This window comes from Symsagittifera roscoffensis, chromosome 3, assembly GCF_963678635.1.
Source record: "Symsagittifera roscoffensis chromosome 3, txSymRosc1.1, whole genome shotgun sequence".
In the NCBI taxonomy this organism is placed as follows: domain Eukaryota; kingdom Metazoa; phylum Xenacoelomorpha; order Acoela; family Convolutidae; genus Symsagittifera; species Symsagittifera roscoffensis.
In genome coordinates this window covers 62571592-62599013 of record NC_087064.1, presented here as the reverse complement: position 1 = coordinate 62599013, position 27422 = coordinate 62571592, and the positions used below count along the sequence as shown (strand labels likewise).

Sequence of the window (27422 nt, the reverse complement as noted above, 5' to 3'; positions counted from 1 at the left end):
TGGTTAGAGGCAAATAAATTAAGGCTAAATTTAGCTGCAAAAAATCAAAAAAAGCTGCAAAAAAATCAAAACTGAACGTGAACAAATTTAAAGACTTTTTCCTAACATAAAAATCACCAAAACCCATATAAGAGTACTCACTACTTTCATTACTCATAAAAAATGTCTTCACTAAATTAATTGACACCTAATAAAGGCATTAAACTCCGTATAATTTAGTTCAGCAAATCGCCTACCTCCAAAACTGACCAAAACATTTTACATTTGCGCTCAGGGTGTCGATATATTCAAAGGGAAAGAAAAATATCTCTCAATATCAAACACTACTTTGATAAACTTTACATTGAAATGTGGGCCGTGCATTGGAAAAAAGTAGACTGGCCATATAATACACAGATAATTTTAAGATCATTTATCCACGAGGGATAGGACCAACATACGAGCTGTACAGCTCATCACGGCGAACCGCTGTTGTGCCCCTGCTTAAGAACTACATGCAATTTTTTTGGTTATTTTTCTGGGCTGGGTAATGTTGCCTCACCCTCAAGCAACGAGCACGGATCATGGTGGGCCTCGAACATCCGACCTTTCGATTGAGAGGCGGAGACGTTAACCACTTCACCACTGCTCCCCTCGTGGTGAAGTGGTTAACGTCTCTAGTTAATATGTAGCAACCTTAACTATTAAATTGATTTCCGTAATCTGATAAACTGCTAAACAGAGAAACTCAATTTGTAACTTCGTTATTTCAAATCATTACAAGAAATAATTTTCATCGAATTTAACCTTTTCTGCTAATGCGTTAATTTGGTAGCTGAATTGATTTTTAAACTGAACACGAACACAAGACCCCGGCACATTTCTCTAAAGACTTCAAATCTCGCCAAAATTTCATTACGAGCGAATATGCACTTTGCAAACACAAGCAAAAAATGACAATAAGAAGCTCCAAAAGAGCCTAAATAAGTCAACGCGCTTGCAGAAACAAAAATTGGTGCGTACGGGATTCAAGCCTCGGAACTACTTGCCACATGTACATAAAATACGACCAAAATAGAAGACGTTCTAAATATTACCGTAGGGGCTGGGGACTATGTGAGTAGTCAAGAGATCAAATCCCTGGCAATCCCTATATCCGTTTCTGATTTTGAGGCGTTGAGCTAACTGCAAATAGAATTTGGAATCTATTGATGATCTCTTGAACTGTTCCGTATCTCAGAAGCATTCTCATTGCTTTTCGAAAAAAAAAAACCATTTCAAGTTTTTTCATAACATCTTAAACTAGGTACATACTATATATACAGTTTATACTTTGTACAATTTGAGATAAAGAACTGCTCTAATGAAAAAATGTATATGCCACCTGTTCTATTTCAAAGCAATTTTATTATATCTACAATTTTTTTCTACAATCTATATTCATAAATTCATATATACAGATTTGTACATATCATTAATTGAGTCGTTAGTAATCAAATTCAGGAAGGTTTTAAATTAAATTCAAGATCCTCCAGCCCAAGTTTCGACTTGAATTGAGCGCGACTTACTGAAGCTCTTTGGTCTGGACTTGCTGTAAATCTTCGTTGGTGCCAAAGGTTTCAGCTTGAAACATGAGACAGTGAATTTATTTATGCTTTAGTGCTAATTAATAAATACTTTTTGTGAAATTGACATCACAGCCAGAAAAAATAATACAATACTCAAAAACAACTTAAGTTAATTTTGTTAAGAGCCTGGAGTTTACCTTGGACCATTTGATTTCCTCTGATAGTTGGAACTGTAGCTTCTTGTACTCAATGAAGGAGTTTGCGTGTTTCTCCAATTCCTTACGCATGATAGCATTCTAAAGAAACAAAATAAGACACTGTTTAAATTTAAATAAAAAAACGGCAGAATTTTTTATACGATGGAATTGCCTAACGCTTCTCCGGGCTTGGAATTGGAAAAATCAAATTTAAAAACTACTGACGTCTTTCTGTTCCTTCTGAAGTCTAGCTTTTAGGTCCATTCGCTCTTCATGTAGAGTGGAAACTTCGCCCTAAACACTTTCAATTTGAGACATAGGCTCTAGTGTATAATCAGACTACCGTTCTAATATCACATGTTTTAATTTGAGTTCGGAAATTTAGAGCTGGCAGAACACTTTTTCCATAGTACCATATTTAGAGCAAAGCTGTTCAATTGATCATTTTGGTCTCAGGCCCAAAGAAGAATTTGGATAACTTGCGAATTTCGCCAACGTTGTATAGAGTTCAATAACGTTTCAGTGCTATCGTATTTGCTCAATGGTATTTCAGATAATCTTTTGCCGAAAAATCTTGAAACAAAAGTTTCTCGGAAAGAATTTCAGCTAACTCATGTTTATCTAATAAAAACTCAACTACTTCGATTGAACTAACGGTAACACGATTACACAAAAATTCATTTAGAGTTAACATCCAAGTGACACACCTGACATCTCATCATCTCTGCATTGTATGCCTTCAGCTTGTCAGTCATATCCACAAACAGAGACCTCCACAGTTTAACCTCATTGTCCCGCTCTTCAGCCTCCTCCAGGTATTGCTGTAACACACGTCACATTTTACCACTACCACTTCCTTCTCACGGTAAAAAAAAAACATTTCAAAGTTTCTGGTAAATTCTGACTCAGAAGGAGTTTGAGTATGCCTATATGATTTTAAAATGTTCATGCACAACACAAAATGCTTAAAGCTTGATAATCAAAGGATGATTTCTTATACATAAGATGATAAGAAAGGAAATGAACAAAATGTGAATACAGACAAACAGTTTACCTTTTGGAATCACAACCTATAAAATGATATATTAGTGAAAATTTGTTAAGAAAAATGACAGAAAAATTTTACTCGGGCACAAACAAAAGAGGTTGGAAGAATTATGGATAAAAAGATTATAAAAACCAGGAACTTACGTGATTCTTTCGAATAATATCTTCCACTTTCAGACATGTTTTATTCACCGCTCCTTCCTCTGCTGTTACATATTGTGGACTGTGTCCCCTCGGCGAGTGCTTCTTTCTCACCGCCTGCTGGCTCGTCGCCCTAGGACCTAAGGATCGATCCCCACCCTCCACACCCTTCTCTTCTTCCTTCGGCACTTCAAGCTGATCCGACTTCTTTCGGTTCTCGTCGCCTGCAACTTTTTCTTCCAATTCCTCTGGTTTTGCGCCATCCGGAGAGTCAATATTGATCGGTGGAGGCTTGATGTCAGAGTATCGCTGACTCGGGGCGGTGTATGCCCTTGATCTGAGAGCCTCATTTGAATCCTGTCGAGCCATGACCATGGGTGGGGATTGATTGCGCTGTTGCAGACCCAAATTTCTAATAGGTAACAATTTCCAATGCTTATTGAACTTCAATAAATGAATAGTTTCTCAGTATAAATGCTTAGCCAAAGTTTAAGGCTATTTCGCTCGCACATTTTTTAAAAATCGGAACGATCAAGTTAACAAACATCCATTCCCCTTCCTTTCAAACGCCACACCCTATTATTTAGTTTGAATTAAACTCGCTCAGCGTTGCATCTAAAGCGCATGATATAGATCGGCTGAAACTTCCAAGTAAGAACAAAATCAGTTTCTTATGAACTAAACCGTTTCACCGGGAAGAGGTTAAAACTAAAAGCTATGAGTTGACTTTCAAACAATGATTATTCAGACAAACATTATGCCAAAATCGCAAAAATGCCACGAACAATTGTCAAAAAAAATCCTAACAATTGTCAAAAAAAATCCTTCCAATGTTTCATTTAGTTCTTTGCAATAGTAATAACTCACATAAAGGAAATTTACAATTCGGTAACTAAACACAAAGCTTCAGTCAAAAACGAGGAAGCCGATAATCATCGGTCAAGAAAAGCTTATTGCAATGTGGTGTTGTACAAAAAAGCTGAGCCATACAGAAAAATGTGTCAGAATTACAGCGTAAAAAACAATTAAAAAGCAGCGATAAAGTTTTTTTTTCACACAGAGATGAAGCAGAACTTCTTAAACTTGCGATACCAAGCAAACATAATATTGCAATGCTGCAAGCATGAACTGAAATAAAAGCCACCGATTCGAGAAAAGAGAAAATTTCACAACACAGAGGCAAAGTTGAGCTTCGCAACATTTGCGATGTAAATCACACATAGCGGTACAAAATAGTGACTGAAAAAAGACAAAAAAAAGTAAAAAATTCTGAAAAATTATGTTGGAAAAAATAACTTGGCAAAAATTGGAAAATTACCACAACAAAACTCATATTTGTATGGGATGAAGTTCGTTTACAGCCCTTAAAAATAGGAAGCACTTACCGAGTGAACGCGAGACAAATTGGTTCGAAACCTGTTGAGACGAAAACAAAAACTGTTGTCGTAAAAATTTCATAAAAATTCAAAGTGTTTACGACCCACCCAATTGAAATACATAATCCCAAACGGATGAATTTTTCCCTCGATATTACGATGAATAAGTTGACTAAGACGATAAAACAAACTGAAACCATTTGAATAACAAAAAAAAAACGAAAAAAAAAAATGAAAAAACTCAAAATCAGACATAGTAAATTTAGATATTAGTAAGTTATAGTAAAAACTTTTTAAATTGGAACAAAAGCCATGCTTTAAAAATTAAGCTAACAAAACCCTACCAGAAAATGGCGTTTAAAAAACGAAACATGAGCTGATTATTTTTGAAAATTATTTTTGAAAAGATAATTACATCTGAAACGGGCGTGAACTAATTACTACTTAAAAGATAGTACTTTTATTTAAATTTGAAAAATCCAGTAGATGTGAAGATCCTCTAGAAGAAGTGAAGATCCCGTGGACAAGATTGTTTACGGAAAAAGTCTAGTACCCGATTATAATACCCTTGCTTATCGCAAGGGTAATAACTACATCCTACAAAAACCATATTTTTGTCTCGAATGATGCTCACTTTGAAAAAATATGTCCAGCAACACAACCACTATCGTTAAAGAAGAATTCAGAAACAATTTCCGAACGGCAACTGAGCCGACTACAGTAAGTAAACGTCAGTTAAGCCGAAAACAAAACAAAATCTTGAGCTAATAAAATTTGAAATTCTTAAGTTTCACGCCCTCCGTATTCCGGAAACACGAAAAAAGATACAAGTATATACTTACATTTGACAATGAAAAATTAAGCCACTGAGCTAATGAAACATTAACAAAACCATTTAGGCCGACAAAAAACTTTTAAGCAAAAAAGAAAACGAAAAAAATGAAAATGTCGAAAAAACAAGATCTATCGAAATGAATAAGGCTAGTTTTAATACAAAAACATGTCAAGACAGTAGAAAGTGAAATTAGCATCAGAAGATAACGCATCAAAGCCAAAAAGCGGTAACAAAGTCAAAACTACCGTGCCAGAAACCCTTCAAGCCGAAATAAAAAATCAAAAAGACATGAAAATTCGCCCTCAAAACACAAACACTCTAAGACTTTGTTAGCTCGTCAAATGAAACAATATGAGGCCACTAATCGATATAATTTAAGCAGAAACCTCATAAGCCTAAAAAACAACAAGCCGAAAAAGTCAAAATTAAGTCCCCTAACATATACAAGAACATATACACGCACAAACAAACTTTTTTCGCTCGTCGAAAGACGCAATATGAGGCCAATTAGACGATATAATATAGGCCGAAACGTATCAGGTCAAAAAAAAGAGCCGAAAAAACTGTTGTCATGAAAAACTTTCTATTAAAAGTTTTAGCATTATGTACGATTCACAGGTGAGAATAAAACATGTGTTTCCGTGGAAATGGCTCCAAAATTAGGCCACTGAGCCGATAAAAAGCATACACGTTAATTTTTTCTTGCTCTAATTATTGCTCTCCTGAAAAAAAAACAAAATAGTCAAATTAAATGAAATTTCAAAAAGGTACATGAGAAACTCTTGAAACGCAATTACTTGCAGAGAACCCGATTAGGGTGAAATTATTTTCAATTATCGGGCTAGTTCAATGATAAGGCAACAAGTTGACAAAACCTTATCAGACAAACAAAAACCGACAAAGATTTTTTGGCACGCAGAAAGTTCCTGGCCGGATTCGAGCCCTGTACCTTTGTCTCCGCAGGCATGTGCGTTACTTCTATGCCACATGTGCGAATAAGCGCCTTGATTTTGAAATGATTTTAATTGGCTATTTAAATGATTTTGATAAAACAAGCTCAAATCCTTGCTAGTTTGTGAGAAAAAGTTGATTAACGCAAAAATTCAAAATCAAAAACTTTAAATCGTAACCCAGAAGCCTAAAAATTTGGTGGAAGCAAGAAATAAGAGTTTCAAATATGCTAAGACTATAGACATTGAAAAAAAAAACAGCTTTCTTACCCAATTTTTCGCTGTGAATGTGTTCCCTCAGTACCCATGTAACTGCCATTGGCTCCTCCATTTCTTCCCCTCCGTTTCTCATTCTCGTAAAGTGACTTGTACTTGGTCGCCATCTCGTTCGCCCTCTTCAACTCAGATGAAATAGACTTCACTCTACTTTCAGCTGCACTCAAACGAACACGCAATAAGTTTCAATTATTCCGTACACACTTTTTGGAATTGCTCGAGAAACAAACCAATTGATCTCCAATATTGAAGAAAAACGCTTAGTTCCGATCAAGGGGCGGATTTAGGGGAGGGTGCGGACGCTTTGGTATTATTTTATAATATTCATTTTCGTCCGATCAACACTTAAACTTTTCTAGGCTTGGCGCCAATATATTCTAATTTTGAAGGAGAGCGCGCGTCAAAACGGGATTTGAAAGCGTTAACAAAGCCAAAAATACCTTTAAATAAAAATCAAAAAGACTTATGAAAAGTTACAGAGTCCCACTCGCCCTCATAACACAAACACTCAAAAACCTTGTTTGCTCGTCAAATGAAACAATATGAGGCCACTAAGCCGATATGATTTAGGCAGAAACCTCATAAGCCTAAAAAAACAAAAAGCCGAAAAAAAATCAAAATTAAGTTCCCTCACGCTAAAAACACATACACGCACAATCAAAATTTTTTCGCTCGTCGAAAGACGTAATATGAGGCCAATTAGACGATATAATATAGGCCGAAACATATCAAGTCAAAAAAGGAAAAAACAAAAGAGCCGAAAAAAAAACTATTGTCATGAAAAACTTCTATTAAATTTTTTCTATAATTTCTATAATTTCTATTAAAATTTTTAGCATTGTGTACGATTCACAGGTGAGAATTTAAAATGTGTTTCCGTTGAAACGACTCCAAAAGTAGGCCACTGAGACGATAAAAAATAGGCCGAAACCATAGGCAATAAAAAAACAAAAAATAACAAAAAAAAAGAAAATATACGAAGTCAAGCCTAGTAAAATTACAAGCAGAGGTAAATCAGAACACTAAAAGCAACTATATAGGATCAAAACTAAAAAAAAAAAAACAATTCTACAATATGGCAAATAAGAAATTCCTAGATCCGCCCGTTCCGAGTTTTCCAAACATGAATGCAGCAAATTGAAATCGAAGATTTATTAGAGCCAGAAAATAACCAAATGATAAAAAAATTAAATCGTTCTCTTCTACAATCGAAAATGATTGCTAAACACGAGTTGATATACAATGCACACGAACCCTCCTTAGATCTCTTATCATGCTTCAGGAAGCTCTTCTGAGCTTCTGCTCTCACGTGCTTCATGTCTGCCATACTGTTAGCCAGTGCATCTTCAGTCTGCTCGATATTTCTTTCTTTCTCTCCCAATCTCGTTTCCAAAACCAGTTTGTGCGATTGCGCCTCTAAGAGCTGAGATGAGAGGAAATCGATTTGTTTTCGCAGACCGTCGACGTCTTCTCCGCTGCCTGAAGCTCTAAACAATCAAATTTTTTTTAGATTTTATTAATTACACTAAATTGCTAAATAGGCTTCTTAGTTAGTACACATTTGGTTAGTAGGTTTGGCTACTAACAAAAGGGCCTGCTAAAAAAAACGAAAAATGGTCGAAAACAAACCTAGTTCCTAAATTTGGTTCCGTTGAACGACCGTCATGTCCAGCTAGTTTGTAAGATGATATGCGAACCAACGTGTGAAAACAAAAAACCCTTTCTGAACGAATAGAAAAATAATCACACAACTTTTCCACGAGCAGACAAAATAGGCATGATTAAAAACTTTCAAGCTCTTTCCAGCTGTAGATTTTTATGCATTTATAATGAAAAATATAATCAAGCGGCAACTAAGCCATCAAAAATTGGTTAAGTCCCATAAGTCGAAAACAAAATTGTCGAAAACAAAAAAAAGGAAGACAGTGTTAGTGAATTTAACGCAGAAGTGAACCTTCGCTTCGCAAACACTAGCGAGAACACGAGAAATAGCAGCTCTATAAAAATCAATAAAAAAATAGAAAAACGCCCCGAATCCGCAAAAATTCGGCTAGGTCTAGGATTCAATCTGCAGTCTACTCCAATCGAGAGATTTCGAGTCTCACGCACTAACCACTCAGCCACGCAAGCTTAACTACCGGCAAACACTAGTCACGAATAAAGCAGCTGCATATGCTAATAAATTTCCAATACCATTCAGCAAAAGTGGCACCAAATACAAATAGACACAATTTTGCATGCAACAAATTGCAAAGCATAAAGCCATATTATGTATAAATTATGCATTTCAAAAAATTGCTAGATATATTGAGTTATAAAATTTTAAAAATCGAGCTTTTATTAGTTGTTGATTGAAACAAGAAGCTTTTTCCGGCTCATTTGATGAATTAAAAAATGCATCAACTGGGTTAACTTATTACTATTCGAATGTCAAAGCACATGCTATCAAAAAGCTGTAACAGTGCTCAAAAAGTGGTACTAATTTTTGCGACTTAGATTAGAAAAAAAGAAGTTTCTTAATAATACACTAAGATGACGCAAGTGTAAAAAGCACGGAATAAACCAATAACCCTTTCAACTAAAATGAAACTTGCTTACAGCACATAAAATTACTTACCGCATATTTGAAATGGTTTACCCTCCGTGTGAAAAAAAAACAGGTTCTGGCCATTTGGAAACTTGGAATGCTGTTTTCTCAGGTATAGTAGTTACTTCGGGAGAAGCCTAAAAATTTGAATGTATTATAAAATCAGGCTATTTTCAGTGTACTCCAAGACCGCAAAATTCCATCATTATGGGCTTTAATGACCGAAAAAACCGAGGGAGCTTACTAAAAATGTTGGAAAGAATTGATAAAAAATGCCAATTTTTTAGTCGAAAATTTCCAAACAAGTTGTATTATAACCAATTAAGAGACGGGTTTCATTGCCGCCGTGAAAAACGTGATGCCAGAATTCTATAATTTCGGCTGTTTTCTTTTATTATACTCAGGCCATTTTCCAAAAAAAATCAACATTTCAGTAACTTTGTCGCAAAATTTTCAGCCTAGGTTTTTAGCCAATGGGCTATAAGATCGCAAGTTTTAGCACTCTGGCTTGTGCCGAAGACTGAAAATTTCATTCCTAAAATCAAATTTGGGTCAATTATGTCGAAAAAGCTTGTATTTTAGAATTGGAATTTTTAAGTGGAACGTTTCAAATATGCCACATCTCCAAACAACAAACGCCTGCGAATCAAGACATGCTTCCTGAATAGATAAAAATGGAAGAAGCCACCCATCTTTATGAGTAACTGAGGAAGAATTGAAAAAAACCTCACCTCCACAGAAAAAAAGTTGCGTTTACTCAACGCCAAAAACAAACGATTAAAAAACAATTATCAGTTTGGACATTTTTTGGAACAAAAAAAAGCATTATTAGCCGAAATTTGTGTAAAAAATGAACGTAACTTTTACATATCATTTGTGCATAATTTATCTATTTCAGAACTCTCGTGTAAGAATCTGATTTAATGTTTTATGATCACATACATTGATTATGTGATAGGTATTGTCATGTTATTTTCCTTTTTGTACTTGTGAAACTTCTTGAGAAATTATTTTTGAGCCCTTTCATTTCCTTAGCAGTGCCGTCTAAACTTCCAGATCTGAAAGAAAAAATTTCCTTCTCATTTCCTTTTTATAGCAACCGTCTTATTTTTATCTTTTAAATTCTTTGACTCCCGTAATATAACACGAATGTAAATAACAACAGTGCGTTGGCGGCATTTTGTCACTCATTAAGGCTAGATAGAGGTTGTTCCCACAGCCACGGGCCCTTGACAATTTACTAACACTAGCCAAAAACAAAGCAGCTACATATACTAAGACATTGCCAATGCTACGTGGCAAGTAGCACATTTATTGGACACAAATTTTACATGTAATAATTAGGAATATACTAAACTAAAGGCGTCTACGCTAACTTTGCATGTAATAAATTGGAAAGCATGACGACAAATTATGAAAAAATTATGCATTTCAAAAAATACCGGATATAGTGAGAAGGAAAATTTCTAAACGGGAACTTTCATTTTTGCACTGCTGCATAGAAATAGCTTATTTCGGTTCATTGATACAAAATAGCCTCAACTGAGTTACTTTATTACTTATTGAATGTCAAAGCAGATGCTACCAAATACCGCAAAGGCGCCCCAAAAGTGGCACCAATAATTGCGAAATTCAAAAAGAAAAAAAAGAAAAGCCGTAGTCGTACTATTACACTACGACCGCAAGTTTAACAATTCTGATAAAATCGAAAAACGGTTCCTAGATTAGTGAAAATTATTCAAAGTTCATTCAAGAGAGATATATTTGGATACATAAGCTCTGAAATTCAATCCAAAACTTCCAGGCTCAAAAAAGTTTTTAAAAAACGTAAATTTTATATTTAACAAACAATGGATAGATTTCGAAATTTCAGTGTAATAGAATTTGCCAATTCCAGAATATTAACTTCTCCTCAAATTTAGTTTCCACTGATGATCGTGAGCATAGCTTTCTTGTAGTCGCCACTAGTTTCGCCTTCGACCATTTTAGCTAGTGGCTCGTTTGCAATTGACTGGAATTTGTCTTTAATCTCTACGAGGTCAACTTCTGCTCGGGAAATAACAACTCGCATCAACACTTTGTCATTTGTTCCCAGTCCCTAAAAAGACATCATTTGTGAGCTGAATGTGCAAAATATTCGACATACGAGAAACAAATCAAGCACAGGCAAGCTCAAAACTTTAAGAGTAGAAATGGTTCTAAAGTTGGTTTGAAAAAATTACGGAACTTCGCAAGATAGAAATATATTTACCTTCATAGCTTTATGGAGAGTTTTGGCGAAATGCTCTTGTCTGTTCTTGATACACGCCACAATTGTCTTCAGTCCGTTCTTGATGTCACCAGAAAACTCTGAAGAAACTGAATCACTCAAATCTTTTCCACCTGAGAAGGCTTTGTACTCCTCAAACACACATCTCAGATGCGCGTAAGATCTCGTAGCCAGAATCTTGACAAACTCTTCCTCATTTGTGCCCAGCTTTCCTTCTCCACTGTCGAACAAAATCTTTGCGTCCCGTTTACACTTTGATTTGTCCAGCTGATCCGGCTCGGCATCTCTGGCTGCGTTCATCAAAGAGACTAGAAGTTTCTGGAATGTTCCGGAAGTGTCACCTTTGACATCAGCTTCCATCGACTTGTTAAACATTGCTTGATAAGCTGTTTTGATAGCTGATAATTCTTCATTCGTTCTTGTGCAGAGAATCTCGACCAAGCAATCATCGTCGGTTCCGAATCCTTTCACAGCTTTTTTGATCTGTTGAGCGTCGAAATGAATGTTCGACTCCATCAATCCTAGAATAATTGTTTCCAATTTGCCACTTAATTCACTCTCCAGGTCCTTCAGAAGATCTCTTCCAAATGCTTGTTTGAATTTCTCCTTTAGCACTTGTCTTTGAGCATTATTCCTTGCACATACTACGCCTATAATTGCGTCCTCGTCAGTTCCGAAACCCTTCATAGCCTTTCGCAACGTCTGGACATCTTTGTCCAAATCCGCTCCAGTAGCTTCTTTGATTACCGGTGTTTGGGTGTATTCCAGCTTGTACGGCGCAGCATCGATCCATTCTGGCGGATCAACAGGCTCAACCTCTGGCTCCTTGAAATCTTTCGGCAACTCTCCAGCAACAACTGCCAACAAAGCGGCCTGGAAATCTCCGCCCGTATCGTCTTTCACCCATTCTTCCATTGTTTTGCTATAGGCCGCTTGAAAAGCTTCTTTGATCTGAACCAAATCTTTCTCGCTTCGACTTATGACTGCACGCGCCAGCGTCTGATCGTCGGTTCCCAAGCCTTTCATGCTCTTGTAGATTACTTCAGCGAAATAATTTGATCGCCCACATACACACTTGATGATAGTTTTCAGTCCACTTTTGAAGTTTCCGGACATCTCTGAGGACACGGATTCGCTCAAGTCTTTGTTCGCCAGTTTCCTATATTCGTCAAACATAGCCTTTAAGTGAGGAAATGATCGAGTAGCCAGAACTAGATTGAATTCTTCTTCGTCTGTCCCTCGCTTTAGTTCTCCTGCATCCAGTAAGGCCTTTGCGTCTCTTCTTACTTGAGCCAAATTAATTTGAGGACCCTCCTCGCGAACTGAAGTAACCATTGAGATCATTAGAGCTTGGTAATCTCCACTAGTATCCCCTTTAACATCTTTCTCCATTGTTGTTTGGTACAACTTTTCGTATGCTTCTTTCATAGCATCAATTTCGGCGTTTGTTCTTGAACAGAGAATCTCGACCAAAGCATCATCATCGGTTCCCAGACCCTTAACAGCTCGTTTGATCTCACTTGCATCGTAATCAGCTTCTGTTCTCATTAATCCAACCATAAAGTTCTCAATGTCCCCAGACAATTCACTCTTCAAGTCTTCGATCAAATCTCGTCCGTAGAGCGTCTTGAATTTCGAAGCTATATCTTGACGTTGCTTGTTATTTCGCAAGCATAAGATTCCAATAATCATACTTTCATCAGTTCCCAGCCCTTTCATCGCCTTTCGCAAAAACGTTGCGTCTTGCTCTGCATCGAAGTTTTCGTACTCTGTCACAGTACCTGAATATTCCTGGTGATCCTCGTACTGCGAGGCATCAACCCATTCGTCCGGTTCCATTGACACACCCTCGTTGACACCTGATTGGTCAGATATTAGAGCCAATAGAGTAGCTCTGTAATCACCTGAGGTATCCCCGCGAATCATGTTCTCTAGAGAGTCGTTATACTTTGCTTGATAAGCTTCTTTGATTTCAACCATGTCCAACTCACATCTTGAGGTCACAATTCTAACCAAGTCTGAATCTTTCGTTCCTAGTCCTTTCATAGACTTGTACAGCTTCTCCGCGAAATACGTGCAGCGGTCTTCTATAACGGCGACTAGTGTTTTCAGAGACTTTCCAAAGTTTCCACTCATTTCAGATTTCAAGGCATCGACTATCGTCTTGTTGGCCAGCCCCTTGTACTGTGAGAAGACTGCTCTAAGGTAAGGCGGACTTCTCGTGGCAAAAATAGTTATAAATGCCTCTTCGTTTGTTCCCCATTTCGCCTCTCCAGCGTCATATAGGATCTTGGCGTCTTCTTTTGCCTTCGAGAGATCCACAGTCTGGGTGGTTTCTCGCTTCGCATTTATCATCGCCACCAGGAGCTTCTTGAAGTTTCCAGACGTATCTCCGATTACATCATCTTCCAGGCTCTTCTTGAACAACGTTTTGTATATTTCTTTGATCTCTGATTTCTCCTTGTCGCCTCTTGTACAGAGAATCTCAATCAGACAACTATCGTCGGTACCTAAACCTTTCGTTGCTTTTTTCAACTCGCACGCGTCATATTCCGCGATCGGCTTCATCAGTCCAACAATAATATCCTCAAAATTAGCACTCAGCTCGCTTTTCAAATCTTCAACTAAATCTCTTCCGAACGCCGATTTGTACTTCAAAGCGATAGCTTGTCGTTGCTCATTGGCCCGATAACATAATATGTTATAGATCGCTTTTTCGTCCGTTCCGAAGCCTTTCATAGCTTTTCGCAAGGCCTTGGCATCAGTTTCCGAGTCAAATGGTTGAATCCATTTGACAGTCCCGTGACACGGTTTATCAGCGAACTCGTCTGTAAATTCGGGCGGGTCTTTAGGCGCGGTCGGATTTAATCGCTCCATTACTGATTTCTTCGGTGGTTCTTCTTTCGGTTTTGGAGTTACCGAAGGTTTTCGTTTAACCACTTTCTCAACGGGTTTCGGTGGCTTTTTCTCAACAGGTTTCGGCACCGGAGGAGGCGGTGTTGGAGGAGGGGTTTCCTTTTTCGGGGCCGGTTTTGGTTTTATCGGTTTTTTCTTTTTAACTACCGGAGGTGGTGGGGTCGGAGCTGGTTTTGGAGGTGGCGGTGGAGGAGGTTCAATCGGTTTGGGCTGCTTTTTCTTGAGCTTCGGTATCGGTTTTGGCTTTGGTGGTGCGCTTCTTATGACCGGAACCTTGAACACTGGATGACCGAGAAAGTGTTTGAATGTTTTAAACAATTCCTTCACAACAGCTGAATCTGAAGGCAATTCTTTGGCAAATTCTTCAATGAACACACAAATAATTTGAACATCCCGATCTATTGCCGACTGAATGATTTTGTAGCAGTCCGTATTCAATGTTGTCTGCTGCTCTGTTGTGAACAAAATCCCCCTTTTAGCTCCAAAACACACGCAATGACCTATTAGTTTGAACAAAATATCTGACGCAGCTCCAGATGCAAAGATGTTGTCATTCCTCACATGGAGAATGGTATGCATACTTCCCGATTTGTTCAGGAAGATCCCAATTCCTCCGTCCACAACCCTGCACGTGTGAATATCGAACTCGGTTCGCGTCGTTCGGAACAATGATGCTACTAAATTAGCGAACACAGGCACTAGTTGCTGCTTCTCTATGTGTACATTTGTTGTCATAGGATGATCATTTGGAGTTTTGATGAATTTGAGCATTTGGACTAGAACCATTTTAGCACTACGCTGAGCTGCGTCTATACTGTGTTCCATGTTAGACATGTTGATGCGATAGTTCTTCAACTGACTGTTAACCTTAAAAAAACGGCTATCAACTTCATCAATCTTTTTCTTCACTAAAACCTTACGGTGCTATGATTTTCAGAATTAGTCTTACATTAGGGGCAGGGGCGGATTGGAGGGGGGAAGTCCTCACCCCTCAGGGATTCGACCCCCTACCGACCCACCCAAGGGTCCCCCTTTGTACTATTTTGAGATATCCATTTTTGGTGACGGACCCTAATAAAAATTTTCTTAGGGCGCTAATATATACTAATTGTTAGCGGGGAGCGCGCGCCGAAATAACGCAATTTTTCAGTCAAAATTTTCTAAAAAGTGCCTAAAACGCATTTTTTTGCCCATTTTTTTCAAAATTTTACCTGCGGCACAGAAAACTTGGCCAAAACATGGTCTCTTTCCAGTGCTTTTCGATAGCTCGGAAAATCAAATTGGTTGATCTATAAAAAAGGAAGACAAAATTTTTGAAAACCCTCCTCGAAAAATCCGAGATCCGCCCCTGGTTAGGGGTATCTTTTCGAATACAATAGCTAATATTTAGATAAACTGAAAAGTGTTAGTAGGAAAATTGTCTGAAAACTTCACACGAATCAAGAATTCTGGGCTCTTCTACCGTCCCCCCCTTTCTCCCATTTGCCATTTTCTGTGTCAATTTTTGTCCATGTAGTCATGAAAATTGGCATTACGCAATTATAAGAACATCAAAACATGTCCCCATGTACAACTTGAACTTCGTAAAACCAATGGTTACACAGTAAAATCAGTGTTCATGTACAAAAACGTGGCGATGAAACAGTAGAAGAGCCTAATTCCGACATATCTTTTTAACGCAGCATATCTTATTCTGACATATCTTTTTAGTGCAGCATATTTTAATGCAAAATAAGACTGACCTGATTGAGTTGTTCCTCCAGTTTCAGCATCGTGATTCCATAGTTCATCTCATCTCGTCCCTGGAAAAAACTCAGATCATCCACGCCGTAGCTCACCATATCTTCCATGTACTCCATCTTAGCCCTTATTCTGTGTCTCTTCGCCAACAAGTACCTCGCCCGTTCCTCCGCGTCCTCCAGTTTCCCCCAAAACTGCCCACTTTTGCTCGACAGTTGTTCACATGCTTTTTCTCCTTTCTCAATCAGATTAGCTATGACATCAGCGATTACGTCAGCACTCGCTCCTGTGTGAACCACTTGTTCCCAGTCTTCATCGCTTTCAAAAGGATCCCAAGCAGCAGAGCGCGCAACTTGACGATGGCTTTCTTCAATTTCGCTTACGGATAAAGGCAAAGCTGGGACTCCACTAGCCGCTGATTGATTTAACTCGTCATCGGCCAAAATTTCGTCGGTAATTTGCTTTAAAAGGGAGAGCTTAGATCGACTGCGATCTGAGAGGGTCATAGTGAGTTATTCAACTATAGAGTAATGAATGAATTATAATAAAATAGCTGATCTATTGACAAAAATTTGGAAACTCTTCATTTGGAAACAGAAAATTTGACTTTCTTTTTCAACCAAAAACTGAACACAACGCGGTTCAATTGAACATGAGTTTGATACACGTTTACGTCGTTTTTGATTGTATAAAAAATTCATACAAAAACCAACACCTTTAAATGTATTTAGTTAAAAACGCACGTTTTCATAACAGTTTGAAAACATTCAACGCTCACCACCAGCAGATAAAGTAAAAAATGCTGTTCTGTAAGACGCATCAGGCAGACAGAACGATCACCAATAACTAATTCAACAACGAGTAATTTAGAAACCTAGCCAATCGCCAAGATTGGAAAAAGAGTAATGAACGCAAGTAAACATAAAAAAAACACTGACTTAATAGAAAGTTTCGGTTTCAAAGAAAAAAATAGATGCCCTTTAAGCTCTTTGATTTCTATAACGATTTATGATTGGCACTTTTCGGATAACATTAACCCAACTTGAGAAAACTGGATCAACAGATAAAGTTTTTATTCCGCTGGATATCTAAAAGTAAAGTTCACTTTCGAAACTAGAAATCGTTCGTTTTTTTTTTTGCGCCATTTCCACGCTCGTATTTGGAGAAGGCTATTTACGTCACGTTCAGCGGATGAGTTTCAATTGAACTCAAAAAATGCATACATTCCTAAGTACATTCATAAAAGCATCAATATGCATGAATGCACATCTGTAGTTATTAGAGACTTTTATACACATTTTAAGACTTTTTCCTAAAAAAAAAAACAAAAAAAAATCAGCAAGACCTATATAAGAGTCTTCACTACGTTCATTACTCTTAATAAATTAAGCTTAGTATAAACCTAGAGTGAAGTGCATGCCAAGTTATTTCACTCATTCCGCCATTTAATGTTTGAAAATCTGGAAATTATTTACAAACATTTTTCCGCACCTTATGAACTTCAGCAAAGCCTACAGACGGTTTGAAAAGAGCCAATGAACACAAGAAAACGGGGGAAAGTACTGACTTCTTTTCGAGAGCTCTTTGAATTTCAAAACTTAAGACAAGCATTTTTTTGATACAATTAACCCATTTAGAAAACTGGATCAGTTGGTAAATTTTTATTCAGCTTGGAAATCTGAATAATAAAATCTACTTTAAATTTAGAAATCAATCCATTTTCTTGTGACCGCTACAACTTTGATGTTCGATAGTATAAATTCCTTCCTTTTAACAAATGAAAAGAATTGAACTTGAAAAAAAATCATAAGTCAAACTCCGAAAACCAAACTTGAGCGTAAACTAAATTTAAACTTTTCCTGTAGAAAAAATCACCAAGTCTTCACCACATTCATCGTCTTCTAAAAACATCTCGACTAGTGATAAGGGGGTATTCTCATGACAGAAGGATCGTATGAGCTTAACTTTTCAATCGGAACTGACTGATTTTCCAGCGTATTTCTTCCAGATTTCCTATTGACTTACATAATTTTCAGGCATTCGGTCCGTTTGAAATCAAAGATCCCGCACACCCAAACTATAGATTTTTGGAATACTCGTCTAATATAGCCAACAGACAATTTGTGGATCATCAACAAAATCAAGGTGACCGGAAAAAGACACTAATTTTCAACTTTCGCATTTCAAAGAGCTCTTTGAATGTCAATAACCATCATTATTGACATTTTTGGTAAAAACTGGCGCCATTTGAAGAGAGATAGATCGATAGACAAAATTTTTATTCGTATGGGAAATCTCAAAAAAACGGACATTCACTTTGGAAACTTCAAGTCAATTACATTTTTTTGCGCCATTTGCAGTTTCGTAATTTGAGAACGCAATTTATCTTCCTTTTAGCCAAGGAATTTGATTTGAACTTTTAGCCAAGGAATTTGAAGAAATCAAAAAGTCAAACAACGAAATATCAAATTTGAGCGTGAACAACTTATAAGACTATTTCCTGAAAAAAACATCCGAACCAAATGTCTTCCCCTCGTTTATTGACACTTATCTAAGATACACATCAACAAACATACAAATGATGAAAAAACATGCAGCATCTTAAGTAGACATTAACGTTCCAATCAACAGTCTTGAGTGCTCCTTCTATAGAAGCACTCAAATGCTTGTTGAGAATGGATTTCAATTCCAAATAAAATATTTCCCGAAAAAGCATCTCTTAACAGAATTATTTTTCATTCTAAATTTTTCGATAGAGGTTAATTAATTGCTGCAAATTGAGTCAAACGTAAGCACGATGGAATATTTTCTCACCTGAGTTGTCTACGAAGTTTAACGGCAGAGTCTTTTTCGTCTTCTTTGAGTAAGAGCTCGTCCAACTCCCGCATTATAAACTTCGAATCTGATACTAGCATTTGGTCCAGCTGGAAACAAGAAAAAAATAGCCAGTTGCTTAAGCAAGTAGCAAAATATTCTCTAGGGTTAGGAAAGTTTTTGAGCAGGGGAAGGTATTAAAACTAATTACCGACTGAAAGAAGGTAAAAACCAATATCAGTGAAATCAGTTTGGCAGCACTTGCGATACCAAAAACTTAGCATTGCAAGCTAGCAGAAGGAATGGAGGAAAAGCCACTAAATCGAAAAAAAAAAATGAAAGCCACGAAGTCGAAAAAAATTAAAAACATGTCGATAAGCAATTTTGTGTCGAGTGATGTTAAATTGAGGAAAACGAGTCCATCAAAAAAATTTCCGACGTTAAAGAAGTATTCAGAAACATTTAACAAGCAGAAATTCCACAACAACAAAAAATCAATTTCAGAAACACGGCATTGAGAAAGTACTGAAACATTCAAGCCGATAAAACTAGTTTTTTTTAGCCCGCCCTCCAGAAACACAAAAAGATTAAATCTATTTTCCCTTCTAGTGACGCTAAATTGGGTCACTAAGACAATAAAACATAAGCATAAACATAATTATGGTCATAGCCAGGGGCGGATCTAGGATTTTCTCGGGGGTGGGGGGGGGGAGGGGGTTTCGGATTTTCAAAAATTTTCGAAAAATGTTGACCTTTTTTTAGGTCGACCAAATTGATTTTCCGAGCTCTCCTAAACACTAAAAAGACGCTGTTTTGGCCAAACTTTCTGCGCCGCAGGCAAATTTAAAAAAACAGGTCAAAAATGCCGTTTGTGGAAAATTTGTGCAAAAAAACTAAGGAGTAGCTGCTTCGGCAGGAAAAATTCGTGCAACCCCTTCATTTGATTGAAATTTATGTTTTATATCTAAAAAAAACGGTCAAAATACAAAAACTTGACTTTACAAAATCCGTAAGTTTTTTCTGCTAAAAGCAGGTCATGGCTAATGAAGTCGAGAAGATTCTTAAAACCAGGCTTTCCGAGTGAAAACTTAACGTGAGAATTGGCACGGTAATTTTCGAGTAGGGTAAAAACTTCCAAAAAACGTTCAAAGTTTCGAAATTTTCACTACTTTGAAGATCATAACTTTTTTCTTTAATAAAAAAATGCACAGCAAATTATAAAAGTAATTTCTAAGCACCTGTTATATCGATTAAACCTATTCTATCAGATTTGGCAGGATACTTTTCGAGAAAGGTCCAAAAAACAGTCAATAAATAAGAAAGTTGACAAAACCGAGAATCATAGCTTTTTGTTTTAAAAAATAATGCGCGTAGCCGCTTCTGCAGAAAAAAATCACCCTAACTGTAAACTCGATTGAACCCGAAACCCCAGGTTTGGCAGGGTAGTTCTCAGAAGAAGTTCAAAAAACCGTCAAAAAATTTTGACTTCCGAGGGTCATAGTTTTTGTGTCAAAAAAATTTGAGTTCCGAGGGTCATAGTTTTTGTGTCAAAAAAATTTGAGTTCCGAGGGTCATAGTTTTAGTGTCAAAAAATTTGGGTATAGTCGCGTATGCAAAGGAGCTTCCCGTTAGCCATTTTGTTTTTGAATTAAACCCACAAAATCAGGTTTGCGCAAATTTTCGAGAAAAATAAAAAGATTCAAAAAACGGTAGAAAAATATCAAATATCTGAATATTCCGATGGCCATAACTTTAAGTGAAAAAGTCCGGAAGAAGCCGCTTAAAAAAGCGGCGCTTTTCAAATCCGTTATGTTAATGGAAACCAAAATCTCTGATTTGGCAGGTTAGTTTGAGAAAACGAAGAAATATATCGCTCAAATATTACACCCACAGACTTTTTCGAAGGCAGTAGGCAAAGGGGTAAAGCAAAAAGAAAACTAGAGGATTATACAGGAACACAATTATGCAGACGGTCGTTCTCTGAATAACCCTTTTTTGAAAATCGGTAGAAGAGTTAAAAAAACTGTAAAAGTTATATAAATTTTCCAAAGCGTCTCAAAAAAAATAAAATAAAACAACTCAACCCCATACACTTTCATAATACCTGTTTTTATCAAACAGGAACTCTAGGCAAACATGCCCGAAGTGGAAACAAGGCCGACAATCTTTAAACAGACACCAGTTGAGCCGAAAAACTGATTTTGTAAGAAACTTCAAGTCCCACCTGAAACTACCATATCGTAACTAGTACCCACCAAGTAATTAAATTTGAATTCTCATGAAATTGAGCCAGTCAGCTACATTGGGGTTCAACTGATTTTGTTGAATTAGTTGTTAGTCCGAAAAAGTATACATTCCGATTTGATAACGCTTCCTAATCGCAAGCGTAAAAACGGGGATTGCAAAGAGTTTTATTCAATAATTGGTCCAACTGGTGTCGTTGTTAGAATTTGTCCAAGTGAAAATTTCTAGCTAAATTATAAACATCATTAAATAACTACATAATCAGACAACTTATTAACGGTTTTTCACTAATAAATTGAATATCAATATTCAAAAAGCTTAAAAACGGAACCTTTTAGATGCCAGTCTACCGAATCATTCAACTGATTTTGTTCCACAAGTTATTAATAAAAAAAGCTATATCCCAATTTATTAACACTTACTAATCGCAAGCTTAAAAAAACATTGCACGAGGCGGATGAAAAGTGACTGTACTGCAAAAAGCTGAAGCCTTCTAAATTCTTGCTTTATGACATAAAAGATCAATAACCCATGTGTTTTTGACACTAAGTCCATATAAATAATAAAAAGTCCGAATTTTGTTTACAAACTTCACTAGCGATCATCAAATAAGGGTAAAATAAAAAATAACTAGCGCTTAACACGCACTTACAGCCCTTTGAACAAGTAGAACGTAGAAAAGGCTTCCTAAACTATTCAATCTTTGCTGCTACGAAATCGGAAACTTGAAAAAAATTCAAAAACTTTCAATCATTTGTTTGGTTTCTAGATAGCTATAAAATGATACAGAGTGCTAGATAGTACACTTGATCCCATCGAGTATACTCAAATTGCGAGGGAAAAACATGATCGTAGTTCCTTCCCAGAAATGGGAAAACAGAAGCAAAACTTTCACTTTACTTTTTATGAACCGATATGAACTTCCGTGTACAAACGATGAAGTACGTTTGCTTGTTAATTTTTGCTTAAGTTCGGGTTTAGGTTACTATTCTATGCTGAAAAAAGTCCCAAAGGTGGATACACTAAACGACCCTAAAACTACCCTGTCCCAAAGGTGGATACACTCACCTAAGACATGAAGAAAATCGCGATACCTTTGCGACACTCCAGGACGAAGCATGCCATGATGTTGCAATAGAGCCGAAATTTCAACCGTTGGAAGGCGAAAGCTTTCACAACAGAACAACCACTACAGAAGATGACGCTCGACGTGACATCAAGGCAAATGGACCCTGGGGATGACGATTCATCCAAACCTTTTTCGATGTAAAAATTATCAACCCCCATGCTAAAACCTGCCCTAAAACTATATCTGACGTCCACTAATATCATGAGTGTCAAGACATTAAAATACCAAAAAAGGACTTCTGGATGTGGAACTTAGCAACTTTGTTCACTAATTTTTGCGTGTACCGGAGGAGCAGCACCAGGCTCTACAAAAACCGTCCAGAAACTAGCAGAAGAACTAAGCGAAAAACGGAGCGAATCATACTCGGACAATAATCTTTATAAGAACAAAAACAAGCTTTGCACTTCTGAGGAGTGCAAGCCTCTGCCTTAAGGGGTGCAAAAAACTCAAAAATACATCCAACATAGACAATTCTACATGTGCTAGAACCGAGGAGGGTATTTTTAATTGACAATTTTGATTCATAAAATTTTGCCGGTGTATTTAAATAGCGTTGGTACAGCCCTATCCAACCTGTGCAGGTACCGTCGCATAATTGTCAATTTTATTCATTAAATGTTTCCTATGTATTTTTTATAGCGTTGGTACGGCCCTATCCAACCTGTGCACGTACCGCCGCATGACAAAAAGACCCATTTTAATTGACCCTATTTAAAAAAAAACGAGGTACTGACAGATTTACTCAAGAAGTCACTATCGTTCTAGAAGAAATAATAAAAACCTTGTTCTCTACGGCAATTGATTTACCAACGCTTAATCAAATAACGCGCGAATTTAAAGATTTCCAGAAAAGCGAACCGGAGCTTCGCACTACCTGCAATGCTAAAATGAATGATTATGATAAACAGCAAATGAAATGACAAATAAAAAAACGGAAGAAATTTTATAAAAAATCGTTTTTTTTTGTTAGATTTAAAAATTATTTCTGGAACAAAATTAAATGAATTATTAGAAACATTACGAAATTACAAAGAGCTTTCAAAAGGCAAAAAAAAGAAACCGGCGCTTTCTTCGGGACCTAAAAACCGATCAAAATCAGAAAAGTCTAAAATATTCGAAAACTTTCAGTTTCCACAAAAAACAGGAACCGACAGGAATCGAAGTTCTGTGATTTGTTGTCTCAAGCATGGGTGTTACAACTGCACCAAATGCACAAAGCATTTCTTGAATTTATAAAGAAAGTAACCTTCAATGGAAATTTTCAATGAATAGCATGTAAAAAAAATCAAACAATAGCTAAAAAAAATTGACGAAACTTCTTGGAAGTCATTTTGTTGCCCAAAATCGGAATACATTGAAATGCATTTCCATTTGATTTAAAAATGCCCAAATTTTGGTTAGATTTGGTGCTACGGCAACTAAGCCGACAAAAAAGCAGGCAATTTTCCGCTGAAAAAAATGTGCAATTAATGAGCTATTTTATCTGCACCAAATAGAATAAGAAAGATTTAACCGCTCGAACAACCAAAAACAGCAAAAATTTGAACCAATTTTGAGAAAAGAAAACAAAAAGATATGAAATTTTAAAATTTTTTTCTTTTTTTCAAGTGATTAGAAAGTTATTTAAATTTTTTTTGCGAAATTTCATATTCAAGTAATAAATCACTCATCGCATATTACCTCAAAAAAATTAATCGAAAAAAACAAGGACTATTAACAGGAACCCAAGCCCATAACTAATATGCAACTACTACACACTACACTAACCAGTGCTATTGAAGACAAGACAAATCTTAAATAAAAAATAATGTGCTCTAGTAACAAAACGACTGGAGTTAAAATACGAAAACAAGTGCCTATTTAAAAACAATTTTTTGAAGGATTCCGTGCAGATCTTGGAGACCAAGTAACAAGTTCTTTCACGAGTGGGGGACTGTTACTACCTTCTCGCGGTACGGGTAACATGCCTTGTAAAAAGTGTGACCCATTTTCTTCAATTTTTTGGAGCAAAAGCTTTTCTCTCTGTGATTATATCGTGCAATGTGTGTTCCTCTCTTGAATAGCGTGAAATGTGTGCATTTTTCAGTACCCTGTCGATTTAAGACATACCGGTACCAGATGCATTTCCATAGATCGTGGCACCGTATGTTAACCGGCTGGTGATCCAGGACTCGAAAAAAAGTTGTAAACAGCATGTCTGCATACCGTGCTTTCTAAGCTGACGTAGTAAGTACATTTTCCGGGCGATTTCTTTCCAAATCATTTTCAAATGGATCCGTGGCTTCAAGTCATACTGAAATAGATATCCAAGTAGCTTGGCCGATAATACTTTTTCGTTATTGAACAAGGAGTCGGGTGAGTTTTTCAGGACACCGTTTGAAAAAAAAAGCACAAGATTTCCTTTGTTTTGATCAAATTCAATTTCATCGCGTTTCTCTGGCAACAAGTTTGGCTGTTTTCTACTTCTTCCCGTGAGCAATCTGCATGGCCGGAATACACCGGAACCGTTGAAGTACCGTCGTCGGCATACTTGGATAATCTAACATGGTCGTTTATTGGCTTCAAATCGTCAACGAAAAAAGCATAAAGCAAAGTTCCGCTAACAGTACCTTGTGGAATTCCTCTGTTGGTACTTAGGAAGGTCGTTTTTTGTCCGTTGAAAATAACTCTTTGCTGGCGACCCGCAAGAAAATCTACAAACCTGTTGAAAACGGCTGGTGTCAAGGGCAATTTGGCGATTTTATCGAGCAAAAGGCTGTGTTTTACTAAACCAAACGCTTTGGAAAAATCAACTAGGAACGTCCGCACCTACCTGCACTGTTTTCGGTCTACTTTCTCACGTATGTGGTGCTGTATATTCAGAAGGCAGGTTTCAGTGGAGCTTCCTTTCCTGAATGCGAACTGCGATTTGGAGAGATTGGACACTTTGATAGGTACCAAGTATTTTTGAACAATAATGCACTAACGAACGGACCACAACAGGGGTAACTGATACAGGACGATAGTCACATGTTTTGGGGTTGTTTATCTTCGGAAGCGGTAAAATATTAGCAGATTTCATAAGAATAGGAACTTTTCATTCGATAATCAATCTGTTAAAAATTGTTGCTATTATTGATTTGAAATCGTCAGCATATTCTTTTAAGAACCACAGTGGTAGTCCATCGGGTCCACTAGCCGTTTTCTTCAGCCGTTTCAATGCACGATGCACTTCTGCAGTGGCAATTGGGGCTCATTCAGCTCGCACCTTGTCCAGGCGTTCGTAAGCAGGTTTAACAACTTCTTACACTTTTTGCCACCATTTTTGAGTGCCGTGTGATGATTTTGCTAATTCACTAGCTCTGTTTCTAGCAATTAGATTCCCTTTTCGATCTGAAAGATTGTTGGCATCTCTGAGGCGACTTTGTCTAAAATATCGGGCACGCCGTTTGAGAAGTGTTTTTATCAACCGAGACACATATTGTGGAGCTCTGTCGGACATATTCACTTTTATAACTGGAATATTCTTGTGAATTTCAGCAAGTACATTTACAGTCAATTGTGTATACGCATTGTCTAGATCTTGTTCCAGGACTACTGCCCAATTATTTCCCAGTATTGCTTTCTGGAGAGCTTCCTTGTTTTGACGGCGACGGTCAAGAAAATGATGCATACGTCTGATAGGAGAGACATGGTACAGTTGTGTCGGTTTAGCATAGATAGTTTTGTGGTCACTCTGAACGGTTGAGTTGACCACGTCGACTGAGTAATAACGAGGTCTATTTGTCAACATCACGTCGAACACTCGGTCTCCTCTTGTTGACTCAACGACAACGTTTGTTAACTGAAAATCTTCTACAAAAGTTGAGAGATCCAGTCTGTTTGTATCACCGGTGACGACTAAAATGTAATTGATTCTAATTTCCTCGGTCATAATCATGGTGTTCTGTGATATGTCATTTACGAGATCTTTTTCTTCACAGCCTGGTACAGGAGGGTGATATAACTACACTACCAAGTACGATGTGCGTTTAAACTGGCTGTCGTTTATTTGATACCCAAGATTGTTGAAACTTGGTTTTATGCGCTGAAAAACCCCCAATACCATTTTTAATGTACGTCATGATACCACCACCACCTTTTTGTTCTGTCTCTGCGGAAAATTGTGTATCCTGAGATTTCATAAAAAGTTGATTCGTGCTTGGAGTCTTTCAACCATGATTCTGTCACAGTCACAGTTTGTTTTTGATAATTCTGCACATCTGGCATACAGAATGAACTTCAGACAAAATAAACTTGAATTCAATGGTGAGCGTTCTCGTCTATCAAAAGGAGATACCAATTTCTGGTGTCGTGCACCGCGACTGGTGAACAAACTTCCTGCAGCGATAGATTTCTTCAATCCCATTGGTCTCAAAGGAAGACTTATTAGTTTTCTCTGGTGCTTCTTTAGTGAAAAATACCTTGAGAAAGTTTCGTGCTCCTGGAAGCTAGCTTGTGATTGTACTAAGAACGGTTGCCGTTTTTCTGTAAATTTGTATCTGGGGGAAACCCCTTTGTAATCTTCGTTACATAAATTCCTTTTAATAATAATAATAATAATTACTGAAGGTTTGTGTGCAAATGCTTCTCACCGTAAACAATCAGTTGCATTAAATTTAGCAATTGATCGTGCATTCATTGTTTAAAAAGACAGACGTCCATGTACGCCGGACTCGGTCTGTGAGGTAAGCGATAGTCAGTCTAATTCGACTAACTCTTTCCAGTGATACAGCTTCAAATTGCGGATTTCGAGGTCAACGAGTGAAATGATTACCATTTTGTCCATTCTGTGAACAAAGTTGTTTAAGGAAAAATGTCTATTACCCGATTGCAATACCCCGGCTTATCGCAGGAGTAAAAAGGCGATATTAGTCGGAATACCAACCAAATTTTACAGCGCATTGGTCTTTGTAACCGGGGTAAAAACCAATTCTATTAGTTATGACGAACCGATTTAGACGAATTAACAGTGTCGTGAATCGCATCTGTTGCCAGCTTAATTTCATCTCGTCTGCTCTTCGAGGTCAACGAGTTCAGAATCAACATCATACTGCCCAGTCTTTCGTTGAGAGTAGAAAGTTGTTGCTGTAGAGTTAGAACCACGGGGAACTGAGGCTCCCTGCTTTTGACAATCGAAGACTCTGTTGTCGAGACACTCTTCCGAGTTGACGAGGCGTTATCTGTCTCGCTCATTACAAACCTTAAAGTTTAGCAGTATCGTGACATAGTAAATCAATTTACTGTCTAAATTACATTATCACTTGATAAGTACTACCTCATGAAAAAAAATTACGCGCCAATTCTCATACTTCTCGAACCTGAGAAACTTGAAT

General features: G+C 37.2%; 3 protein-coding genes across 6 annotated transcripts in view; 1 reads left to right on the top strand and 2 right to left on the bottom strand.

The window, feature by feature from the left end:
• The window catches only part of LOC134842842 (zinc finger C2HC domain-containing protein 1A-like), a 216803-nt gene that overhangs the window by 2931 nt on the left and 186450 nt on the right, over positions 1–27422 (top strand). The window lies entirely within an intron of this gene.
• On the bottom strand, positions 1309–27285 carry LOC134842441 (uncharacterized). The gene is made up of 9 exons (XM_063858783.1): positions 27040–27285; positions 18696–18805; positions 7624–7856; positions 6364–6526; positions 2936–3344; positions 2452–2565; positions 1970–2038; positions 1745–1843; positions 1309–1602 (listed from the first exon to the last, which is right to left on the bottom strand). The coding sequence occupies exons 1-9, from the start codon at positions 27280–27282 to the stop codon at positions 1501–1503; spliced, it is 1542 nt and encodes a 513-aa protein (XP_063714853.1). The 5' UTR covers positions 27283–27285; the 3' UTR covers positions 1309–1500.
• LOC134841259 (uncharacterized) lies at positions 10783–16640 on the bottom strand. The gene is made up of 3 exons (XM_063857122.1): positions 15884–16640; positions 11208–15008; positions 10783–11054 (listed from the first exon to the last, which is right to left on the bottom strand). The coding sequence occupies exons 1-3, from the start codon at positions 16385–16387 to the stop codon at positions 10875–10877; spliced, it is 4485 nt and encodes a 1494-aa protein (XP_063713192.1). The 5' UTR covers positions 16388–16640; the 3' UTR covers positions 10783–10874.

Bases quoted from the DNA above. Each gene is read 5' to 3' on its own strand.
- LOC134841259 (XM_063857122.1), bottom strand. From the start codon at position 16,387: ATGACCCTCTCAGATCGCAGTCGATCTAAGCTCTCCCTTTTAAAGCAA. The intron at 15,009-15,883 runs GTCAGTCTTATT...CGTTTTTTTAAG, and splicing joins TGGAGGAACAACTCAATCAG to GTTAACAGTCAGTTGAAGAA. The intron at 11,055-11,207 runs GTAAATATATTT...ATGTCTTTTTAG, and splicing joins CTCTCCATAAAGCTATGAAG to GGACTGGGAACAAATGACAA.
- LOC134842441 (XM_063858783.1), bottom strand. From the start codon at position 27,282: ATGAGCGAGACAGATAACGCCTCGTCAACTCGGAAGAGTGTCTCGACA. The intron at 6,527-7,623 runs GTTCGTGTGCAT...GTTTGAGTGCAG, and splicing joins TGATAAGAGATCTAAGGAGG to CTGAAAGTAGAGTGAAGTCT. The intron at 1,603-1,744 runs GTAAACTCCAGG...TCATGTTTCAAG, and splicing joins AGGAAATCAAATGGTCCAAG to CTGAAACCTTTGGCACCAAC.